At 36.6% G+C, this 20,111-nt stretch overlaps 1 protein-coding gene across 3 annotated transcripts in view; it reads right to left on the reverse strand.

Moving 5' to 3' along the window:
• The window catches only part of LOC116849608 (serine/threonine-protein kinase SIK3-like), a 372,170-nt gene that overhangs the window by 151,247 nt on the left and 200,812 nt on the right, over positions 1–20,111 (reverse strand). For all 3 annotated transcript variants that reach the window (XM_032826932.1, XM_032826931.1, XM_032826930.1), the window contains one exon: positions 10,610–10,831. In XM_032826932.1, coding sequence (XP_032682823.1) covers positions 10,610–10,831 — 222 coding nt within the window. The remainder of the gene's footprint in view (positions 1–10,609; positions 10,832–20,111) is intronic.

Genomic DNA, 20,111 nt, shown 5'->3' on the forward strand with positions numbered 1-20,111 from the left:
TGGGACTTCGGGACACCCTGTATATCTAGCCTTAGACAAAAACCAGAAACAACGAAACTTATGGTCGACAAAGAAGCTAAGGACTTATTAATTTTAGCTAAAAAATAGGCAAGGAATATTGAGAGTAATAATAATCAGCCCTTTTCAGGGCTAAATGATGTGCGAATTCAGCAACCTCCACATTGGGTAATGCTAATGCTGACGTAATTGCCTGAAAATAAAAACATATGAAATTTCCTACAAGATTTTATATTGGTTTAAGATCAAATAATTACATAAGTCCTAGAAAACGCATAAATCATAAATTAAAACTAAAAATTATAAACCATTTTCAGTTTTCATTTTTGAAACCTAACTATCTCAAACTCAACTTATTGCGCAATATAACCTGATAATCAAAAATGTGAATAAAATATTAGAACATTTAGATATTCTGAACTCTTGATCTAACTGTCATAAATTTAAAAGTTTGCAACAGGTCTACAGAAAAGTTATTTAGGCTGGAGTAAAGACAATGATAATTCTATCTGTAATTTTCTATTGAAACTGTATGTCTCTAAATTTTTGCCTCTAAACTTTCAGATTTTATTCTGTAATCAAAACACCTTAAAAAATCTATCAAATTAGAAATGTAATAAGATTTTAGCGTATAAAACATCATTTTGAAATGGTATAAGTTCGGTGATAAAGGTTTTTGATTATAGGGTATGAGATTATGGTATTAAAAGTATAGAATTTCGGAGTAATCGACTTGTGAATCTAGACTGTAAAATTAAAAATTATGGGATATAGAAGTTTATGGTTATAGAATAATAAAACATAATGTTATACAATTTAGTTTTGAAAGGTTATGGGTTAGATTGAGTTTGGTAATAGAGGGAATGTATGAGATTAAAAGTTTGAAATTATGAAAGATGCGATTTGAAGTTCAAAATTGTGGGGTCATAGGGTTTCAAGTACGGCCTTATGTGGTTATTAAGTTTTTAGGTTATAGGGTTTAAGATTATGGGGTAACAGAATTATAGAGTTGTGACGTTTATAATTATGGATTTATGGGGTTATAGGGTTAAAGTTATGGGGTTATTGGGTTTACAGCTTAACTAGGTTATTGGGTTATTGGGTTAAGAGTCACTAAATCATAGGGATTCGAAAAGAAGCGATTGTTATGAGAAATGGGGTTATGGGGTATAGAATTATTGGGTTATTAGGTTATTGAGGGTTATGGAGTTATGAATTTATATAAGTGTTACAAGGATTTCAGGTTATAAAAATAAGTGTCAAACATTTTATGATTTTAAAATTTAAGATTGTGTGATATTGAGTTATAGGATTTGGGTTATGGAGTGTAGGGTTATTGGGTTATTGGAGGTTATTGAGTCAATGGAGGTTATGGAGTTATTAAATTTACATAAGTGTTAAAGGGATTTCAAGTTATTAGGATAAGTGTATCAAACATAAGTGTGTCAAACATTTCATGATTTTAAAATTTAAGATTGTGTGATATTGAGTTATGGAATTTGGGATATAGGGTTACAGTTGGAATTTATGGGATATAGGGTTACAGTCTTTTTTTTTTTTTTAATTGGCCTTAGAGATTTTTGAAATTTAATAACGAGTATTTCAAGATAAAAATCGTTACATTTGGTTGAGATTTGAGACTTGTAGTCAATTTTGAAACAACAAACATGGAGTTTCCCAGTGTGCGATGGCACAGATGACCCTGTTTGGGTAAGCTGTGTTTCCAAATCCGCAAATGACTTCGAAGCTCTAACGCACCACTTCTCTGTAGATCATGATCTGCAAGATCTGTTTACACGGTTTTGGCATCAAAAGAAAGTCATAGGTTCTCCAATGAAACCCCTCAATAGTGACGACGCAATATGCGAGGAACATTTTATTTTCACCTTTTCACGAGACAACAACGGCCGATACATAGTACGACTTCCATTGAAATTGTCGGTAACATCGTTGGGCGACCCTCCTTGTCCGCGCTTCATCAATTATCACGGTTACGTCGAATGTTCGAAAGCGTTCCCTCGTATCGCCAACTACACACTAACTTCTTAAAAGAATACGAGTTATTGGGTCATATGACTTCCGTGCTAGAATCGGATATTAGCCGTTTACCAGTTTTCTATTTGCCACATCACGGCATCTTTCGCACTAACAGCCCGTCAACAAAAATTTGAGTGGTGTTTAACGGATCAAATCCCACTAGTAGTGACCTCTCGTTGAATGATATCTTACATTCTGGTGTAAAATTACAAGCAGATATCTGCGATGTTCTCAATTGGTTTTGAATACATTGTCTTGTTTTTTCTTCAGATATCGTAAAGATGTATCGGCAGATCGTGGTTCATCACGATCTACAACGAATTTTCTGGTACAATGATAGCAGTCGGATACATTCTTATCGGCTAACTACTGTCACTTACGGGCTAAAATGTGCTCCCTTCCTAGCACTACGTGTCCTAAACCAGCTGGTCGCTGATGAAGGTCACCGATTTCCGAAGGCAGTATCATCGTTGACCCGGGGACGTTACCTTGATGATATTTTCGATGGAGCAGAATTCGTGGAAGTCAAAGAAATCATGAATCAAATCAGCCAACTCTGCATGGCGGGCGGTTTCCCATTGTAAAAATGGGAAAGTAATTGTCCCGAGTTGTTACAAGATTTCCCATCCGCATCGAATGAAAACGATTTCTCTGAAGAAATTGAATCATCTAGTATCAAAGTGTTAGGTCTATGTTGGCAACCTACCAGCGACGAATTTCAATTCACTGATCCCGTCTCCAAGTCGACATGTAAATAAAAGAACGATTTTACCTGAGATAGTTCAATTATATGATCCGTTGGGATTCATTACGTCTGTGATCGTGCTAAAATTTTTATTCAAGATTTGTGGTTAACCAAAGTCAGTTGGGACGAGCCACTATCACTAGAATTGCAAAACAGATGGTTTAATTTTCGCTAACAATTAACAGAGCTCAACAAGTTGAAGATACCTAGATGGCTTAACATCACTTCAACCGCACTCTCCATCGAACTCCACGGATTCTCCGACGCCTCGCAACATGCGATGGCCGCGATCATCTATCTCAGAATCAAAACCAGTACTCACGACATGCTTGTCAACCTCGTATGCGCTAAAACGAAAGTAGTGCCGCTAAAACAGCTAACGATACTTTGTCTCGAGCTAAACGCGGCTTTGTTACTAACTTGTCTTGTGTCGAATACGCAACGTGCCTTAAACCTGTCGGAGAATCGAACTTTTCTTTGGACGGATTCAGCTGTTACGCTTTGCTGGATAACCGCGAATCCGAAATGAAAAGAATACGTTCGAAATCGCGTTAACGAGATTCAGACGATTGCGTCATCGGCGTTGTGGCAATTTGTTCCCGGTACAGACAATCCTGCCGACTGCGCGTCGAGAGGATTAAGCGTTAATCAGCTCAAACAACACTCGATATGGTGGTTAGGACCGTCGTGGTTTTGTCATTCTCCGTCAAACTGGCCTAATCTGAACTGCAATCCGTCAGCGGATACTGACTTGGAGGAAAGGTTGAGATACGCACTCATTGTTACTCATGACCCTACGACCCTCATTTGGTATTTATTAAATCGACATTCTTCTATCACAAGGCTCATACGAGTCACCGCGGTTTGTAAACGAGCCGCTCAGCGCTTTCGTCACTCGAGAATGATACCTTCGATCGGTCCGTTAACTCCATCCAAGCCCCTACAAAGTCGTGAACTATGGATACGCCACATTCAACGAGTTTATTTTCAACAAGAAATTAAAATATTGACCAAAGGAGAACAATATAAGGCGAACCCTTTGATAAAACTTACTCCTTTTATAGATGACTCACGCCTTTTGAGAGTCGGCGGGCGGTTACAAAACGCTCAATTAGAGATGTTATGTTAAAGATGTCCTTATATCTTACCTCGCAGTTCGGTCTTCACCACTTTAGTAATATCAGACGCACATATGAAGACGTTATACGGCGGTACTCAATTGATGTTAGCATATACCCGTCAGCAATACTGGATAGTCGGAAGTCCTGTTATCCTAAAATGTGTTCGTTATGCGCGACATCGGCAAACTCGTGCGCGTCAATTGATGGGTCAACTCTCTGTGACAAGAGTAACCCCGGCTCGCCCATTTATGAATACCGGACTATGCCAGACCAATAATTCTGAAGTCATGGAGATGGCGGGCGGCAAAAACATACAAGGGTTATCTCGCTATCTTTGTTTGTTTTGCAACGTCCGCAGTTCATTTAGAGATAGTTACCGACTATTCCACTGAAGCCTTCATTTCGGCCTACAAACGTTTCACCGGGCGACGCGGTATTTGTGCAACGTTGTATAGCGATAGCGAGATAAATTTTGTTGGAGCGGACCGTGAGCTAAGACGACTATTCAGCGCCGCCTCAGAAAAGCTAAAGGATTTAGCCGGACTGTTAGCTAATCAAGGAACAAAGTGATTATTCAATCCGCCTTCCTCTTTCCACTTTGGTGACAAGTGGGAGTCAGCGGTTAAATCCACGAAATTCCACCTTCGTCATGTTATCGGCGACACGGTCCTTACATATAAGGAATTATCAACACTTCTAACCCAATCGAAGCGATTCTGAATTCAAGACCTCTATGGCCGCTGTCAGAGGCTGCGAATGATTATTCAGTCTTGACACCAGGTCATTTTTTGATAGGAGAACCTTTATCCACTATACCTGAGCCTAATTTACTAGACGTACCAAATTCCAGATTATCACGTTGGCAAATTATAAAGCACAAGGGCGATTAATTTTGGAAGAGATGGATAGCAGAATTTCTCCAGCGATATCAAGACATTTCCAAATGGCATTACTCTTCGATTCAAATCAAGGAAGGAAATCTCGCTCTCATGATCGACGAGCGATATCCGCCAACGAAGTGGCCTTTGGCCAGGATTATACGAGTACATCCTGGCAAAGATGGCCTGACGAGAGTCGTCACTCTCCGAACAGCCGCGGCTACGTTCAAACGACTCATTGCTAAAATTTGTGTACTACCAATTAATACGGAATCAGCTAAATTCGGCGACATTGTACCGGAAGACGGGCGGAATGTTCGAGAAATGTAAGACCAAGCGCTGCGGTGATAACTCAAATATACGAACTCGCGTTGTCTTGAGCACCGACAACCACTCGAGGCTAGAGAGGGCGCTGGGGCGCCGCGAGGTAGAACGTTGGGATGTCGCGAGGTGGCGGAGAGGCGCGAGAGGAAAACGTGAAGACAAAAAAAAGGGCCGGTAGGATTTTTACACAATTTCTTGTTAGTCGTCTCGCGTTTTAGGTCAGCTCTCGAGAACAGGTCAAGTGAAGAAGAAAGTTTCAGGAAATCTCTGACGCCCAAAGAAGAGATATGTAGACAGAGTATTCATCAAAGCGTCTCGTGTGAGTGATCTGAACTGAGTGTAGCGGGGAGATTCATCCCGACAACGCAGGAGCCTCGATCGCGTCTCAACAGCGAGGCGTCATCCGCTATTGTGGATGACACATCACAGTTCATGCGGACTACACACGTGTGTCTTTCAACGCAAGTAAGTCAGATTCGGGGTACCAAACAATCCTTGGTCCCCGACGCTCTATACAACAAGCATTTACTCAAACTGGGGTATGACCCTAATTCAAAACACCTTCTTAGCGGAGAGACAGTGGCTTACAACTACTGGGAAATGTCTGAGGTCAAATCAGGCATACCTTTTCTCCATGATATAAATGGTCGACCAACAAAGAGGGGTGAGCGGTCCACCCACGTAAGATTTGCAATCGACCAGACGATCTCTGGAGTTTCAAATCACCCAGTGCCAATAAACTGACCGAATATAATCTTCAAAGGTTTGAGATCCTGGCAGTAGCACGCTCACTGCAGCATGTCGTAAGCCTCAGCAAGTCTATAAATTGACCGGACAAGTCTCCGGAGATTCCCCAGGCTAAATTGAACCGCCCGGACTCGTCTCCGGAAGTTTGATGACCAATGCTCCCAAATACGATATTTCGTTTTGACTTAGTGTAGAATATCATTATCATATTTTTAAATATATTTCATTATGCTCATGTTTTTTGTTAACATAAATTATTATTATTCTTTATTCCAACTGATATTGCCTTTAATGATTGCTCCCCAGCCACACTTCCGCCAAATGAATCCGTCAGTACGTTAAATCTCTCCAATTACTTTTAAGTCTAACATAACAAATATATCATTGCTATGCTTAGAAAGTATTTGTACATCATTAAAAAAGTACTTAGCATATCCTAGATACAGGATTAGGAAGTAACGAGTTACTTGTAACATCATTACCGTTACAGTTACTTTTTTCGGTAACTATAACAGTAACGGCGTTACTTTTCTGATCGGTAACTGTAACGGTAACGTAGTTATATTTTTCCAGTAACGGTAATGATTAATTTGTTACTCTAATAGTTATTTTTGTTTTAAATCTATTAAATTCAGTCTATGCATAAGCTAATAGCAATAAGTAAAATGACCAATTATAGTCCATCCTCAATCTGGCAGATCGCCAGATGCCAATTATGACTGTAATTGGTCACTTTGCTTATATCTTAATCCTATGTCTTGGGCATTGTACACTGGACGTGATTAGCGACGAGCGATGAGCGATATCCAATGAGAGCTCTTATTTCTTCTTAAATCAGAGTTCTGATTGGATATCGCTCATCGCTCGTCACTAATCGCTAATGGTCTCACAGATCAGCGCGATGCACGACGCGATACGCGATATGTTACGAGCGATATCCAATTAGATATATCTCAGATATACAAGATGTTCCGTCACTATCGCATTATCTCTTAACGGCGGATTCCTGAAATAATTTAAGTAAGAAAATCCTAATACAAAAATGGCGAGGCTATAATATTTTTTAAATTATAAACGATTAAAGTTGACCAATTATACTGTCTAAAGTACGCGCGCTCAGGTACGGTACAACATACAGTGGTACAGGTGTACGCACATGTCGTCCCTTTTCCAAATATTGATACGAAAGTTCTATACATACGACAATATATACAATAATAATCTTTTTCTATCATTTAAATAAACATATCGAAAATAATAACAATTTCGTCAAAATGTTATGAATAAAATATCACACAATACATTTATGAGAATCAGCCCAAGTAACATAGGTGACTGTTTGCCCGCTGACAGTCGGCTTTTTCCAGTCAACTTACAGTCGACTGTATAAAGTCGGCAATTAACCGACAATTTTAAGTCTGGTACTGGCTGACTTCAACAGTCGACTGCTGGTTCACAGTCAACCACTTTGGTGACCTTAAAAGTCGACTCTTGGTTTGTCGGCTAATAGTCGGCTTTTCCCAATCAACTTATAGTCGACTATGAAAAGTTGGAAATTAGACGGCTATTTAAATTAGCTAAGGCAGGTCTTGGCAGACGTCAGCATTGCTAGTTCGCCGCGTCATCGGGGTGGCGCGCCGTTACATAATCTTGTATGTATATAGTTCCTTTCTTCTTTGTGACGCGAGTTGCTGCTTCCCTTAATTGAAAATTTTCAATCAATTTCGATTTGGTAACATTTTGGCCACACATCAGTACAGTCTCGGAAAGTCTTCAGCACACATCAAGGTAAGCAGATGATTCATTATCAATAACCGTGCATATTTCCGCCAGAATTTTTGGTTATGTTCGTTTGTGGCATCAATGATCAATGCATCGATTACCCTATAAGCAAATTAATTGCAGATTACGCGCAAATTGATAGCAAAACCTGCGCAGATTTTGCAGCGTAGCAGGGCCTGCTCGATTTCTGTCGTCAATCTGTCGTTATATCTACATGCTCTGCCCGCGTTTCTGCCGCAAATCTGCTCGAATTGTCTGTCAGCAGGCTCTGCCACATTTTTGGTGACAGTTTGGCAACCCTGGTAAAAAAAATCGATAGAGAAAGATAGAATAAAATTATCGTTTTCTATCGTTTTGAATATGGATTTTAGTTCGTGAATTCACAAATGTGAATAGTATTCTATCGTATACAATAGAATACAATAGATAGTGATAGAATTTCTATCGTCAGTTTCCTATATAATACAAATAGAATCTGATTCTAATAGAACCAGATAAAATACAATACGATACTGACGCTTGCGAACGATAGAACTTATAGAAAACAATATAAATTGATAGAAATTCTATCGTTCTCAATCGTTCTCTATCAATTTTTTTTTTTACCAGGGAACATAATCCGATAGAACAGATTCTGTGTCAAATTTGTTGCCTCTCTGCATCAAAAATGTGTAGCAAGCTTTACTCAAAATCTGTTTGCGCACATTTGGCTATATAGTTATATGTAATATATTGCTTTCATCATATAGAAAATAAAAAACAAATAGAATAATACAATACCAATATGCCTATTACATATATGCAATATATATCCCTGCATTTGTGATAAAATGCTAATATATGTACATTGGCGGAATAAAATTGAATTTATTTTACTATGGCAACATTTCACTTATACGGCATGCATTGCACTCTATATTGAAAGCTCTACCATAATTCTCGTGATCACCCATCAGAGATACTTGTAGGTGAAGAAAACTTGTCCCCATATATACCCAGGAAACACAAAGTATCATTCATATTACAATGTCAGCTCAATCATATGGTATGTTATGTAACTGTTACTTTTTTATATAACAAAGTAACAGTTACGTAATATACCATATGATTGAGCTGACATTGTAACATCGATGATACTTTGTGTTTCTTGGGTATATATGGGGACAAGTTTTCTTCGCCTACAAGTATCTCTGATGGGTGATCATGAGAATTATGATAGAGCTTTCAATACAGAGTGCAATGCATACCGTATAGGTGAAATGTTGCCGTAGTAAAATAAATTCAATTTTATTCTGCCAATGTACATATATCAGCATTTTATGATGATACTTTGTGTTTACTGGGTATTTTCAACAATCAGTGAAGTGGAACGACATATGCAAAATTTGTTGCGTCGATCCGGTGATCAACTGAGGTCGCTGTTATTTAAAAAATAAAAAATTAATACATTTTAACTATATTTGTTGTTGCGTTTTTTATTTATTATACTTATGTCACCTAAAATATACATAGGCATTATTAAAAACTTGAGCGAGTTATTTTCATTGTGCTTTAAATATGTCATATATATATACACAAGTTAAAGTAAAAAAATTCGACTTTTGTCTATTTTTATTTAAAATTATTTTTAAGAACAATTTTTCAAAAGCAGTTTTCTGCACGAAAAAATAGGACAAATCTGGTATCATTGACTAATGCAGGATTGAACGCGTCCGATGTACGACGTCCGATATCCAATAAGAGGATAGCTTTCTAATAGAGAATTAAATTCTCCATTGGAAAACTATTCTTTTATTCGATATTTTGACGTCATACGTCGAACGCGATGTAAATCCTGCATAAAATAGTGATATATTTAAAGTATAATGAAAATATATGTTGCTCCAGTTTTAAAAAATACCAATATTTTATGAACAAACTGTAAAAAATGAAGCTGGCCGAAAGGTGACTGAAAACTGACTGAAAGTCGTCTTACAGTCGGCGGAAAGCCAAGAAACAACCGGCTTTCTGTTGGCATTTAAAGTCGGCAGAAAGCTGTCAAAAAAGAGCCGGTTTTTAGCCGGCTGTAATGGCTTCCTAATAGCCGGCAATTATCGGGACATTTGTCGATTGTTAGTCGACTAGCAGCCGGCAATCAGTCAGGTTTTGCAGTCGGCTTTAAACTTCTTTTGCCGGCCGACAGTCAACTTGCTGTTGCTTGGGTAAGCTATCACACATTTGACGTTTCTTTTAAAGATTTACAATTAATTTCATATTTTATGCAAATTCTCACTTATGTGCATGCACCTGTACCACTGTCACCACGACGAGGTCTTGGATGCAAAAAGAAATCTTTAGAAAAAATCATTAGTTAATTGAAAGCGTGAAAACATCGTGTAAAGATAAATAATAAACATGCTGGGCAACTCTGATGATACCATCGAACGAATAAAATTATATCATTAATAGGTCAGAATTACTTTCGGCGGGGGTTTGAGTATCTAAAACTATTTTTTTTTAAATACTACCATTATTATATTTACAATTTTATATGTAATTGATGACTGGACGCGGGTGGCTCCTATAAAAATGGGCGAAGTTCTTTATGAGTTTTGGAATATTTTAGTGGATAAATTAAAATGAGTTATATAATATAAAAAATTCCATTGCATTTAAAGATGCATTAATGCATTAATATGCAAAAAACAGTATTATCAATCGATTTATCTTGTTGTTCTATGTACAAAAGTGTTAGAATATTGTTTATCGAGAAATAAGTACGAAATATTTTATATTTTATATTGAAAAAATCAGAGTAAAATATAAAATATGACGGAAAGTATTCACTTTTAATAATCATATCTAAATATTTTTATATGTAAAATGATCTAAGGAATCGATCTATGTTAAAAAAATATATAAATTAAAAAAATTGACTTCGTAAAAAACTACATCTTTATAAAGAAAAGAATTGATACCTTGTGTAATTGCTGCTACACCTCTTTCATGTACAGGAGATCCAGGAATACTTGCAGGACTATGTGAAGGAGATGCTAATCTTTGTAACTGTTGATATTCTTGTTGAATAGCTTGGATAGCTGGTCCAGGTGCACCCGATCCTTCCGATGCTCGGCGTACAGGTGAGTATCTTTCAGTAGCAACATGGCTGCTAGGCTCCTTATACGAATCCCTATTGCTTACTAAAATTCATACAAAAGTTAGAAAACCATTATAACATAATCTAAAAACATCTATACAATACATTTCATACATAATAATCGTCTAAAAAGTATATACTATTGTACTATTATACAGTTAATAGTACTATTGAAAGTTAATATAGTACTATTGCTGAAATAAAATAGAAGAAAATCGACAATTTTTCTTATAAAAATTTAAATAACACTATTTTTAATCTGTTTATTTTCGTTTTGTAAATGAATTTTAACTAATAATATTCCGTAGAAGTGTTAAATAATCCTTGCATCTAATGTTTACGTTTATGTCATGACAGTTTCTCTAACTCTCTTCCCAAAATGAATGTTAAACAAATAATACGTTATCTACATTTGTACATAGGAAAAAATTGCTCTAAAATAGAGCATTCTTACAATCTAGAAACACTATAATGTACTTTGTAAGCGATCACTATCAAATATTCTGTATATGTATATAGTATATGTATATAATAAATAGATTTATTAATTATACATTTCTTCATTCGTGGATATTTAAATTTTTCCGCTCAATACTAGCTTATGTAAGCTAGTAAAGATAAAATATTAACTTTAATGTCATAAGATATACATGGTATCTGATAACCACGATACTGTTCGTGATGCTAGTAGGCATAAAACTAAACAGAAATCCTTTATTATTTGATGACCTTTACAATAGGCAGGGTTAGGCAGATACGTATTTTAAAGTATCTGAGATATATATTTAAATATCTTATTTAAATACAGTATTTAAATATTAAGTAATTATATAAATACTATATAAATATGTATTTATGTAATTACTAATTTCATATTTTGTCACTTATCGTCGCTATACCAACGCCGTCTATATATCGGCCGTTACATACACTTGGCAGTCGCTGAAACAGTTCTCATTAGCAGAGAGCGGACTTCGTTGCCGTTTTCCCCGCTCTATACATTCCCGTCACTATATATGTTGCTTATTATTTTTATTTTATAAAGTTTTATGAGTTAAATAACATTATTTTTGACAAAAAATAATAAATGACCAAAAATAATAAATAACCAAAGTAATAATAAATAGAACGTACTCTGTATAGTATATCATTAAATCATTATATGTGTTATTATCTTATAGCAATTATTTGTATTTTATAAAGTGCTTAAATTAAAATAAATAAATTTATCTTTTAAAGTGCTGCTTTCAACTTCTGATCTTATTTTTATACGATTCCATTTCCAGACTATGTACTTAATATTAAAGTAATCACAATAAGATCATCTTCCACGTAATATTACTGAAATATTGCAGTAATATTACAATATCGTGCTAATATTACATTAATATTGCAATATAGTGGTAATATTGCAGTAGTATTTTTGTGATATTTGTAATATTACGTGCTATGTAGGATATTATCCTCCATTATTTAAAATAAAAACAGATTTAAAGAATAATTGTATTTAAAAGTATTTATAAATGTATATTTAAATACAATTAGTATTTAAATATACTTTAACCCTATACACACTTATTTTTCGCATACGTAGATGCTACACTGGGGTCTAAAGGACCCCAGCTACTTTTTTTATTATAACTCTGATAAAAATAACTGTATTTTGACTTCTTTCCCGATTGTTAAGATAAGATTAGACTGATAAACACATATATTTATTAAGAATTAGAATTAAATCATAATAAGCATCACATAATAAAGACGTGTTGAAACATTAGAATTACTCATAAATGTTATGACGTGGCGATTTTGAAAGATCGCCCGTCACTGTAATTAGTGAGAAAGCACGAATGCGCTTCCAGGTTGAATGTTAGGTGTCGCGTCCTAGCCATAAGGCGAGCGAAATGCGAACCCGATAAATGAAAAAAAAACTTTGGGTAACAAAGTGTCGTGTGTACGACGCACGAGCGGGCCGTCGAATGAACGCGTAGAAGAAAAAAGATCCACGCTAACTAAGGGATTGTGCTGTCGCTGCGGAAGGAAGGATGAGAGACGACACGTCGGAGGCCGGACCTTACATGTGAATCATTTCCTTGATCCCTAACTTAAGTATAGGAGATAGGGCGACTCATATGGCTAAAATGTTTCAGAATCCGAGCCGATAGAATGCTGGAAAACCGTCGGGAGACATCGCCGTCCGCTGCCGAGGTGAGTCGACCACGAGCTACCGCGAGGAAGCTGCAAGGGAGGAGTCGACCAACACCATGGACGAGCGGAGGACGCTGCGAGACTCAAGAGGCGACAAGAGACATAGGCTACCGACGAGGCGATGCCTCAAGGACGAAGCCACGAGTCCGCAAGCTACCAACATGATAGTAGAGAGATAGTACTCGATCTAAACATCTGAGATCAACAAAGGAAAACGGCTCTGAAACAATTAGTCAATCAGAAGCCGCAAGCTGTCGTTGCCGAGGATTCAATTTCGGAATAAAAGCCGGCCTCAACGACTATCGTGAACTCTCTTGTGATTCAATCTGCGAGATGACATATTGTGAAAAACGTGACGCTTACTACGCCTATCATCACAGGACGACTTTGGAGGGAGCTTCGTAAGGTTGCCCACGGTTATTTTGTGTATAATCCGGGGAGATCGCTGCAGCCAGCAGCCCGACAGCGCCCGGTTCGCGAAACTTTTTGGTGAGTCCGTTCCAGACGGAACGACATTTTGATGTTCAAGTTTCAGGTCGTGAATCGGAGGCCGCATCGAGAACTGGGGCCCGACCGTCCACCCGGGAGCGTACGGAATCGTGTTCCTCTCGCGAGTGCGGAGAGCTCATTTCTTTGATAAAGAATATAATTACCGAACGTCCAATAACGCACTTAAGAGCGCGTATACCGCCAAGTGCCTATGTGACTGTCATGACCCTCGAGGGTCACGAATGTATACTTCGCTGCCGAATTAAATTGTCGCGATTCCGAACCGAGATTTCAAGTATTCTTCGCTACCAAATTATATCGTCGCGGTAGCGAGCCGAGATTTTGAATATTGTGCGCTGCCGAATTATATCGTCGCGATAGCAAACCGAGATATCGCGTAGTAGCCGCTGCCAAGTTCTATTGTAGCGAGTGCGCATAACAACCGCAATTATATACTGTGATCGAAGCAATAAAACTGCGTGAGTAACATCCAATATCTTAAGTCACTTAATTATTGGAATATTATCATGAAAATTACAAGGCTAATATGGAAAATAAAAGGAAAGGATAAAGTTCCGAAAAGTACTCACCCCCGATTTTTTTCAAACTCAGTATTCCTACGTATATTGACGCGCGGATTACAAATATCATAGTGAAAATTGGCGATTATTTGATTTTCATGGTGAAAACCGTGAAAAACCCAAAAATTATGTTTTTTTACGTTTATCTTAGTAAATACGGAAAATCATAAGAAATATTTTAAACAAAAGTTTTAGATCTCACTGAGATAAATATTTTAGGTCTTATACATTTTCACCGTACGAATGATAGTTTTCGAGGAAATCGAGTATAAAGATCGTAACAGCGTTGTTACGGTCTTTATACTCGATTTCTGCGAATCCCTTCTGCGGATTATTTCGCCACGTAGACCGTATATTTCCCCCGAATCGTGGCGAAAAGAAATAAAAGGAAGAGGACTTACAGTTATGAAGAAACTCTAACAATTTTTTTTAAGAATATTTTTAACATTTTTAACATTTGCAACACGGGAAAAATATCGAACGACTAGCGGGGGGCTGCGCCCCCGGCACCCCCCTAAAAACTAACCTAACCCTATCTATCATCACATTAGCTGTAGATTATTGTTTATTAAAAAATTATTAAGAAAAAAAATTAAACACTTTTTAACCGCAACGACGATAGATGTTAATGCTGTTACTGTCTTTATACTCCATTTCCTCGAAAAGTATTATTCGTACGGTGAAAATATATGGAATCTAAAATGTTTATCTCTGTAAGATCTAAAGCTTTTGTCTAAAACATTTATCATGATTTTTCATATTTACTGAGAAAAACATAAAAAACTATAATTTTTATGGATTTTTCGCGGTTTTACCATGAAAATCAAGTAGTCGTCAATTTTCACTATGATATTCGTAATTAGCGCGTCAAAATACGTAAGAATACTGAGTTTCAAAAAAATCTGGGGTAAGTACTTTTCGGAACCCTACACCCTTAATCAAAGTTTAGACAGTCACCATCTCTCAATCTCTCTCAGTTATCATCAATTTCTTAATCGACATCGCGCCATGCAAATCTTCCTGTGTCGGTGCTCAAGTTTTTATTGTTTAATTAATAATCAAGTTGTGTGAATAATAGTTGTTACATTGGCTACCTCTTACATATCTTAGACAAAATTAATTAAAAACATTAGCAATGAGTATGCGATAATGCAATGAAATGATCTCTATATAGATAAAAAACATGTCATATCGTCGTTAACAGATTATAAACAAGTCAAAATAAGACACGTTCTTTTCACAGTGAATGTACATTCTTCTATAACTGTGATTACAGAGTTTATCTTAATTAATTATTTAATAACTATACTACTATTACAAAGATCGTGTAAAATAGTAGATAACCGTTTTCCATTCAATTTTATATACATTTAGGGAACATAAAACTTGGAATACAAATTGCGGGGTCGAGAGAAATACTTCCCTTTACGTCATTCCTCTTTAATAGTAATTATTCGGTTGGACGTTAATGAAAGGAAAATTTAAACTATAGTGATATTTTTCTCTGTGTTTACAAAGCACGAGATTAAAGGACGCATTGTTTGATTTCGTGCCGAAAATATCGCGGTTTAGGCGTTTACTTGCAAGGGGAGCTTTCAGCTAGCGAGTCACCGATTTTGCTGAACTTTTACAGAAATGTAGTACTGGTATAATAATAACAAATGCTATTCGGAGAAGATGCGTCTCTCAAGCATTTATCGCTATTTGAAGTTTAATCTTTTCTATTAGTACTGTCGTAATAAGAGGGTGATCAAGTATATAGCTGCGGTAGCGCAGCAGACAGCCTCGCGGTTCGAGTTGAGTAGTTGCGTGTTCGCGTCCCATTGTGTTCATGTTTTTTTTTTACTGTTATTACATTTGTTTTAATGTATATCTACCTTTTTGTACACTTCGAAATAAATAAAACCTTTGAAATAAATAAAACATTACAAATATTTATAATTTATTTCGCTATATCATGTAAATATATGATGTTTACACACACAAACACAAATACATACACATACATACATATACATATACGTATGTAATCGAAAATGAACAAGCTGCGAACGAGCGCAACTCATAAACATCGAAGATGTTTATTAGCTGATAACAACTGATGTTAGTATCACGGTGGAGACACGTATACTTCTCTTTCGTTTTTGTATACAATTGCGACTAATAAAGAGTTTTGCTTACATTTGTCATATTAGTACTGATCATTTTTATTCAAAATTTAAAAAGTCTGATTATACAAAGAATTTGTCTACGTATTTATATATTATATATTTTACATATTTTTCTCTCTAACAGTAAAAAAAAACATGGATACAATGGGGGGACGCGAACACGCAACCTCTCGACTCGAACCGCGAGGCTTAGTTTGCTGCGCTACCGCAGCTATACTTGATCACCCTCTTGTTACGACGGCACTAATGGAAAGGACTAAACTTCAAATAGCGATTTCTCATAAATGTTTGAGAGGCGCATTTTCTTCGAAAAGCATTTGTTACTACTACACCAGTACTATATTTTTATAAAAGTTCAGCAAAATCGATGACTCGCTAACTGAAAGCTTCCCTTGTTAGATAAACATTTATAAACGCAGAAGAAAAAACATCAATATAACTCGAGTTTTCCTTTCATTGACGTCCAACTGAACGATCACGATTGAAGGAAAATAGAATGGGAAACATTTCCCTCGATCTCGCAAGTTGCATTTCAGACTTCATATCCCCCGAATGTACTATACATGCTGTACATGCGGGGTATCATATTACTATTTTATATATCTCTCTATTGTCTAGAAGAAAAATCTAGAAGAAAAATTATTTCACCTTTTTGCCGTAAAATAAAAAAATTTGATACCACAAAACTTTTCTAGTAATAACTTACATGACACATATTATAGATAATCTCTTGCATTGTTACCCATTATTTTATAATGACTCTATATACGAATATGAAGTATATACAAGTTGTCCCAAAAGTCTGGAAACGATCGAATATTTCAGAAAAAAATGTTTTAGACAAAAGGTGTAAGGTTTAAAAAGTTGTATTTAATAGTAATATTCATTTGACCTTGGGTGGCGTTATTAAGATCAGGTCAAGATTACGTTGATTTGTTTAAATGGAACTCCAATTTTTTATTGCATATTCTTATAGCTTATCTCAAGAACTTTCCAAAACACTATTACAATGCATTATCTTATTAAGTATATATATACTTTTTAAATAATTAAACTTTAAATTTACAGTACCGTCGGCATTAGCATTACTCAAAGTGTAATACGCGAAGGTTATTCCTATCGGACTTAGACCCTCTTTCGTATGCCCATGTGCGTGTGCGCGCGCGCGCGTGTGTGTGTGTATGCGTGCGTATGTAGGTAGGTGTATATGGTATGGGTATGGGAGTGAATATATGTAGGTATGTGTGCGTACGTGCGTTCGTGCGTATATGCGTACATGGATGGATGCATGGGTGATTGGATGGATGTTTACAATGATAAGTTAAGAAACAGAAAAGGACTGAGGACCGTCACAACATATGCAAAGAGATATAAATCCAACTGTAAGTAACTTCCATGTGGTACGCTTTAGGTAATTCTAATGCCGGTGATACTGTAATTATCAAGTTTCATTACTCAAAAAGTAATGAAAAAATATGTTGTTGTAGTGTTTTAGAGAGCTCTCGAGATAAGCTACAAGAATATGCAATAAAAAAATAGAAGGTTCCATTTAAAAAATTCAAGATGACCTTAATCTGACCTTGGTAACGCCGCATCCCAGGTCAAATGAATATTACCATTAAATGCAACCTGTTAAATTTTACAACTCTTGTCTAAAACATTTTTTTCTAAAATGCTCTGTTTCTGAGATATTCGACTGTTTTCAGATTTTTGGGACAGCTTGTATTAGGTGTACAACTTTGCTTCCACCGTTTTCCTATAGATGGCTTTAGCGGTAAGTGGTGGTCGAAATAAATAGATCATAGACGTCATACAATAAACTTCGGCATCTGTCAACATAACCCTATAGAAACATTAATCGATTTGTGCCTGCATTATAAAGTTATTCTCGATTGAAAATATCAGTTTACGAGCCAAATTCTCGTCATTTGAGGAAGGTTTCAATTTTCTGCTTCACTATGAAAAAATCTGCGGCTGAGGCTCATCGAATGCTCTCAAATACTTATGGTGAGGCCGCTATTAGTGAAAGAACGTGTCGTGAGTGGTTTCAACGCTTCAAGAACGGTGATTTTGACGTCAAAGACTGGTATAGCGGTGGAAGAGAGAAGGTTTTCAAAGATGCAGAATTGGAGGCATTACTTGATCAAGACTCGTGTCAAAATCAAGAAGAATTGGCACGATCATTGGGAATGACTCAACAAACCATTTCAAAACGCCTCAAAGCCATGGGAATGATTCGGAAGCAAGGAAATTGGGTGCCATACGAATTGAAACCAAGAGATGTTGAACGGCGTTTGTTTGCTTGTGAACAGCTGCTTGAAAGGCAAAGACTGAAAGGATTTCTGCATTGCATTGTGACTGGGGACGAAAAATGGGTTCATTACGATAACCCCAAGCGCAGAAAATCATGGGAAGTTCCCGGCCATGCTTCCACGTCGATGGCCAAACCGAATATTTACGGCTCCAAGGTCATGCTCTGTATTTGGTGGGACCAGCTCGGCGTAGTGTATTATGAGCTGTTAAAGCGACTGAAACAATCACAGGCGATCGGTATCGAACGCAATTGATGCGTTTGAGCCGAGCATTGAAAGACAAACGGCCGCAATACAACGAGAGACACGATAAAGTAATTTTGCAGCATGACAATGCTCGACCCCATGTTGCGAAAGTGGTCAAGACATACTTGGAAACGTTGAAATGGGAAGTCCTACCCCACCCGTCGTATTCTCCAGACATTGCTCCCTCTATCACTTGTTTCGATCAATGGCACACGGCCTGGCTGACCAGCACTTCCGATCTTATGAAGAAGTAAAAAATTGGATCGATTCGTGGATCGCCTCAAAAGATGACCAGTTTTTTTGACGCGGGATTCGTACGCTGCCCGAAAGATAGGAGAAAGTAGTGGCCAGCAATGGACAATACTTTGAATCATAAATGTATAACCAGTTTAGAATAAAGCTTCGAATTTCGGAAAAAAAATGGCGGAAGCAAAGTTGTACACCTATACTTTATATTCGTATATATACTTTATATTCGTATATATAGTCATTATAAAATAATAGGTAACATTGCAAGAGATTACCTAGATATTGTACAGCGTATCAAAAGTTACCTATGCATTTTTAATCAGTTATTATGACAAATACACGCAAATACGCACGTGTAGCACACACACACACACACACACACACATAATGCGCAAAATCCGATCAGCAACTTCCCGTGGTACGCATCGGATAATGTTAATGCTGACGGTGACTGTTTAAAAATGCATAGATAACTTTGATACGCTGTACAACATCGCGGAAGAAAGTGCACACCTTCTTTATTCTTTATTTTTTTTATTTATGAGGGAACGTTGATACTTTACGATGATTAGTGTAACATTTAGAATTAATTCCACTCAGTAGAGTGCGTCAAATTAAGCGATAAAAAAAATGCATAGGTAACTTTGATATATCGTAACTCCGCGAAAAAAAATCGTGCAAATCCGTTTTTTTTTTATTGCAGGGAAAAGTCTATATTTTATGATGATTATTATAAAATTTACGAAAAAAATTTATTCCATCCCGTAGGATATGTTAAATTGTGCAATTTGTTGGAAACACAACACGTCTTAACTTTTGAAAAGACTACGGAAAGGGGAGAGAATAAATTCAAAATCCGACAAATGCTTCTTAAAGTATAGACTTTACTCTTTAAAATATAAAAAAAAAAGATTTCAAATACGATAATGTTTCGCGGTATTATGCTCATTTAAAATTTCGACATGAATTTACCTATGCGATAATTTTATTGACAAGTGTGTGTGTGTATGTTTGTGTGTGCGCGCGCGTGCATGCATGCGTGTGTGTGTGTGTGTGTGTGTGTGTGT

Source organism: Odontomachus brunneus, unplaced genomic scaffold (assembly GCF_010583005.1).
Source record: "Odontomachus brunneus isolate Ranch 3 - 2012 unplaced genomic scaffold, Obru_v1 Obru_scaffold_120, whole genome shotgun sequence".
Classification (NCBI taxonomy): Eukaryota; Metazoa; Arthropoda; class Insecta; order Hymenoptera; family Formicidae; genus Odontomachus; species Odontomachus brunneus.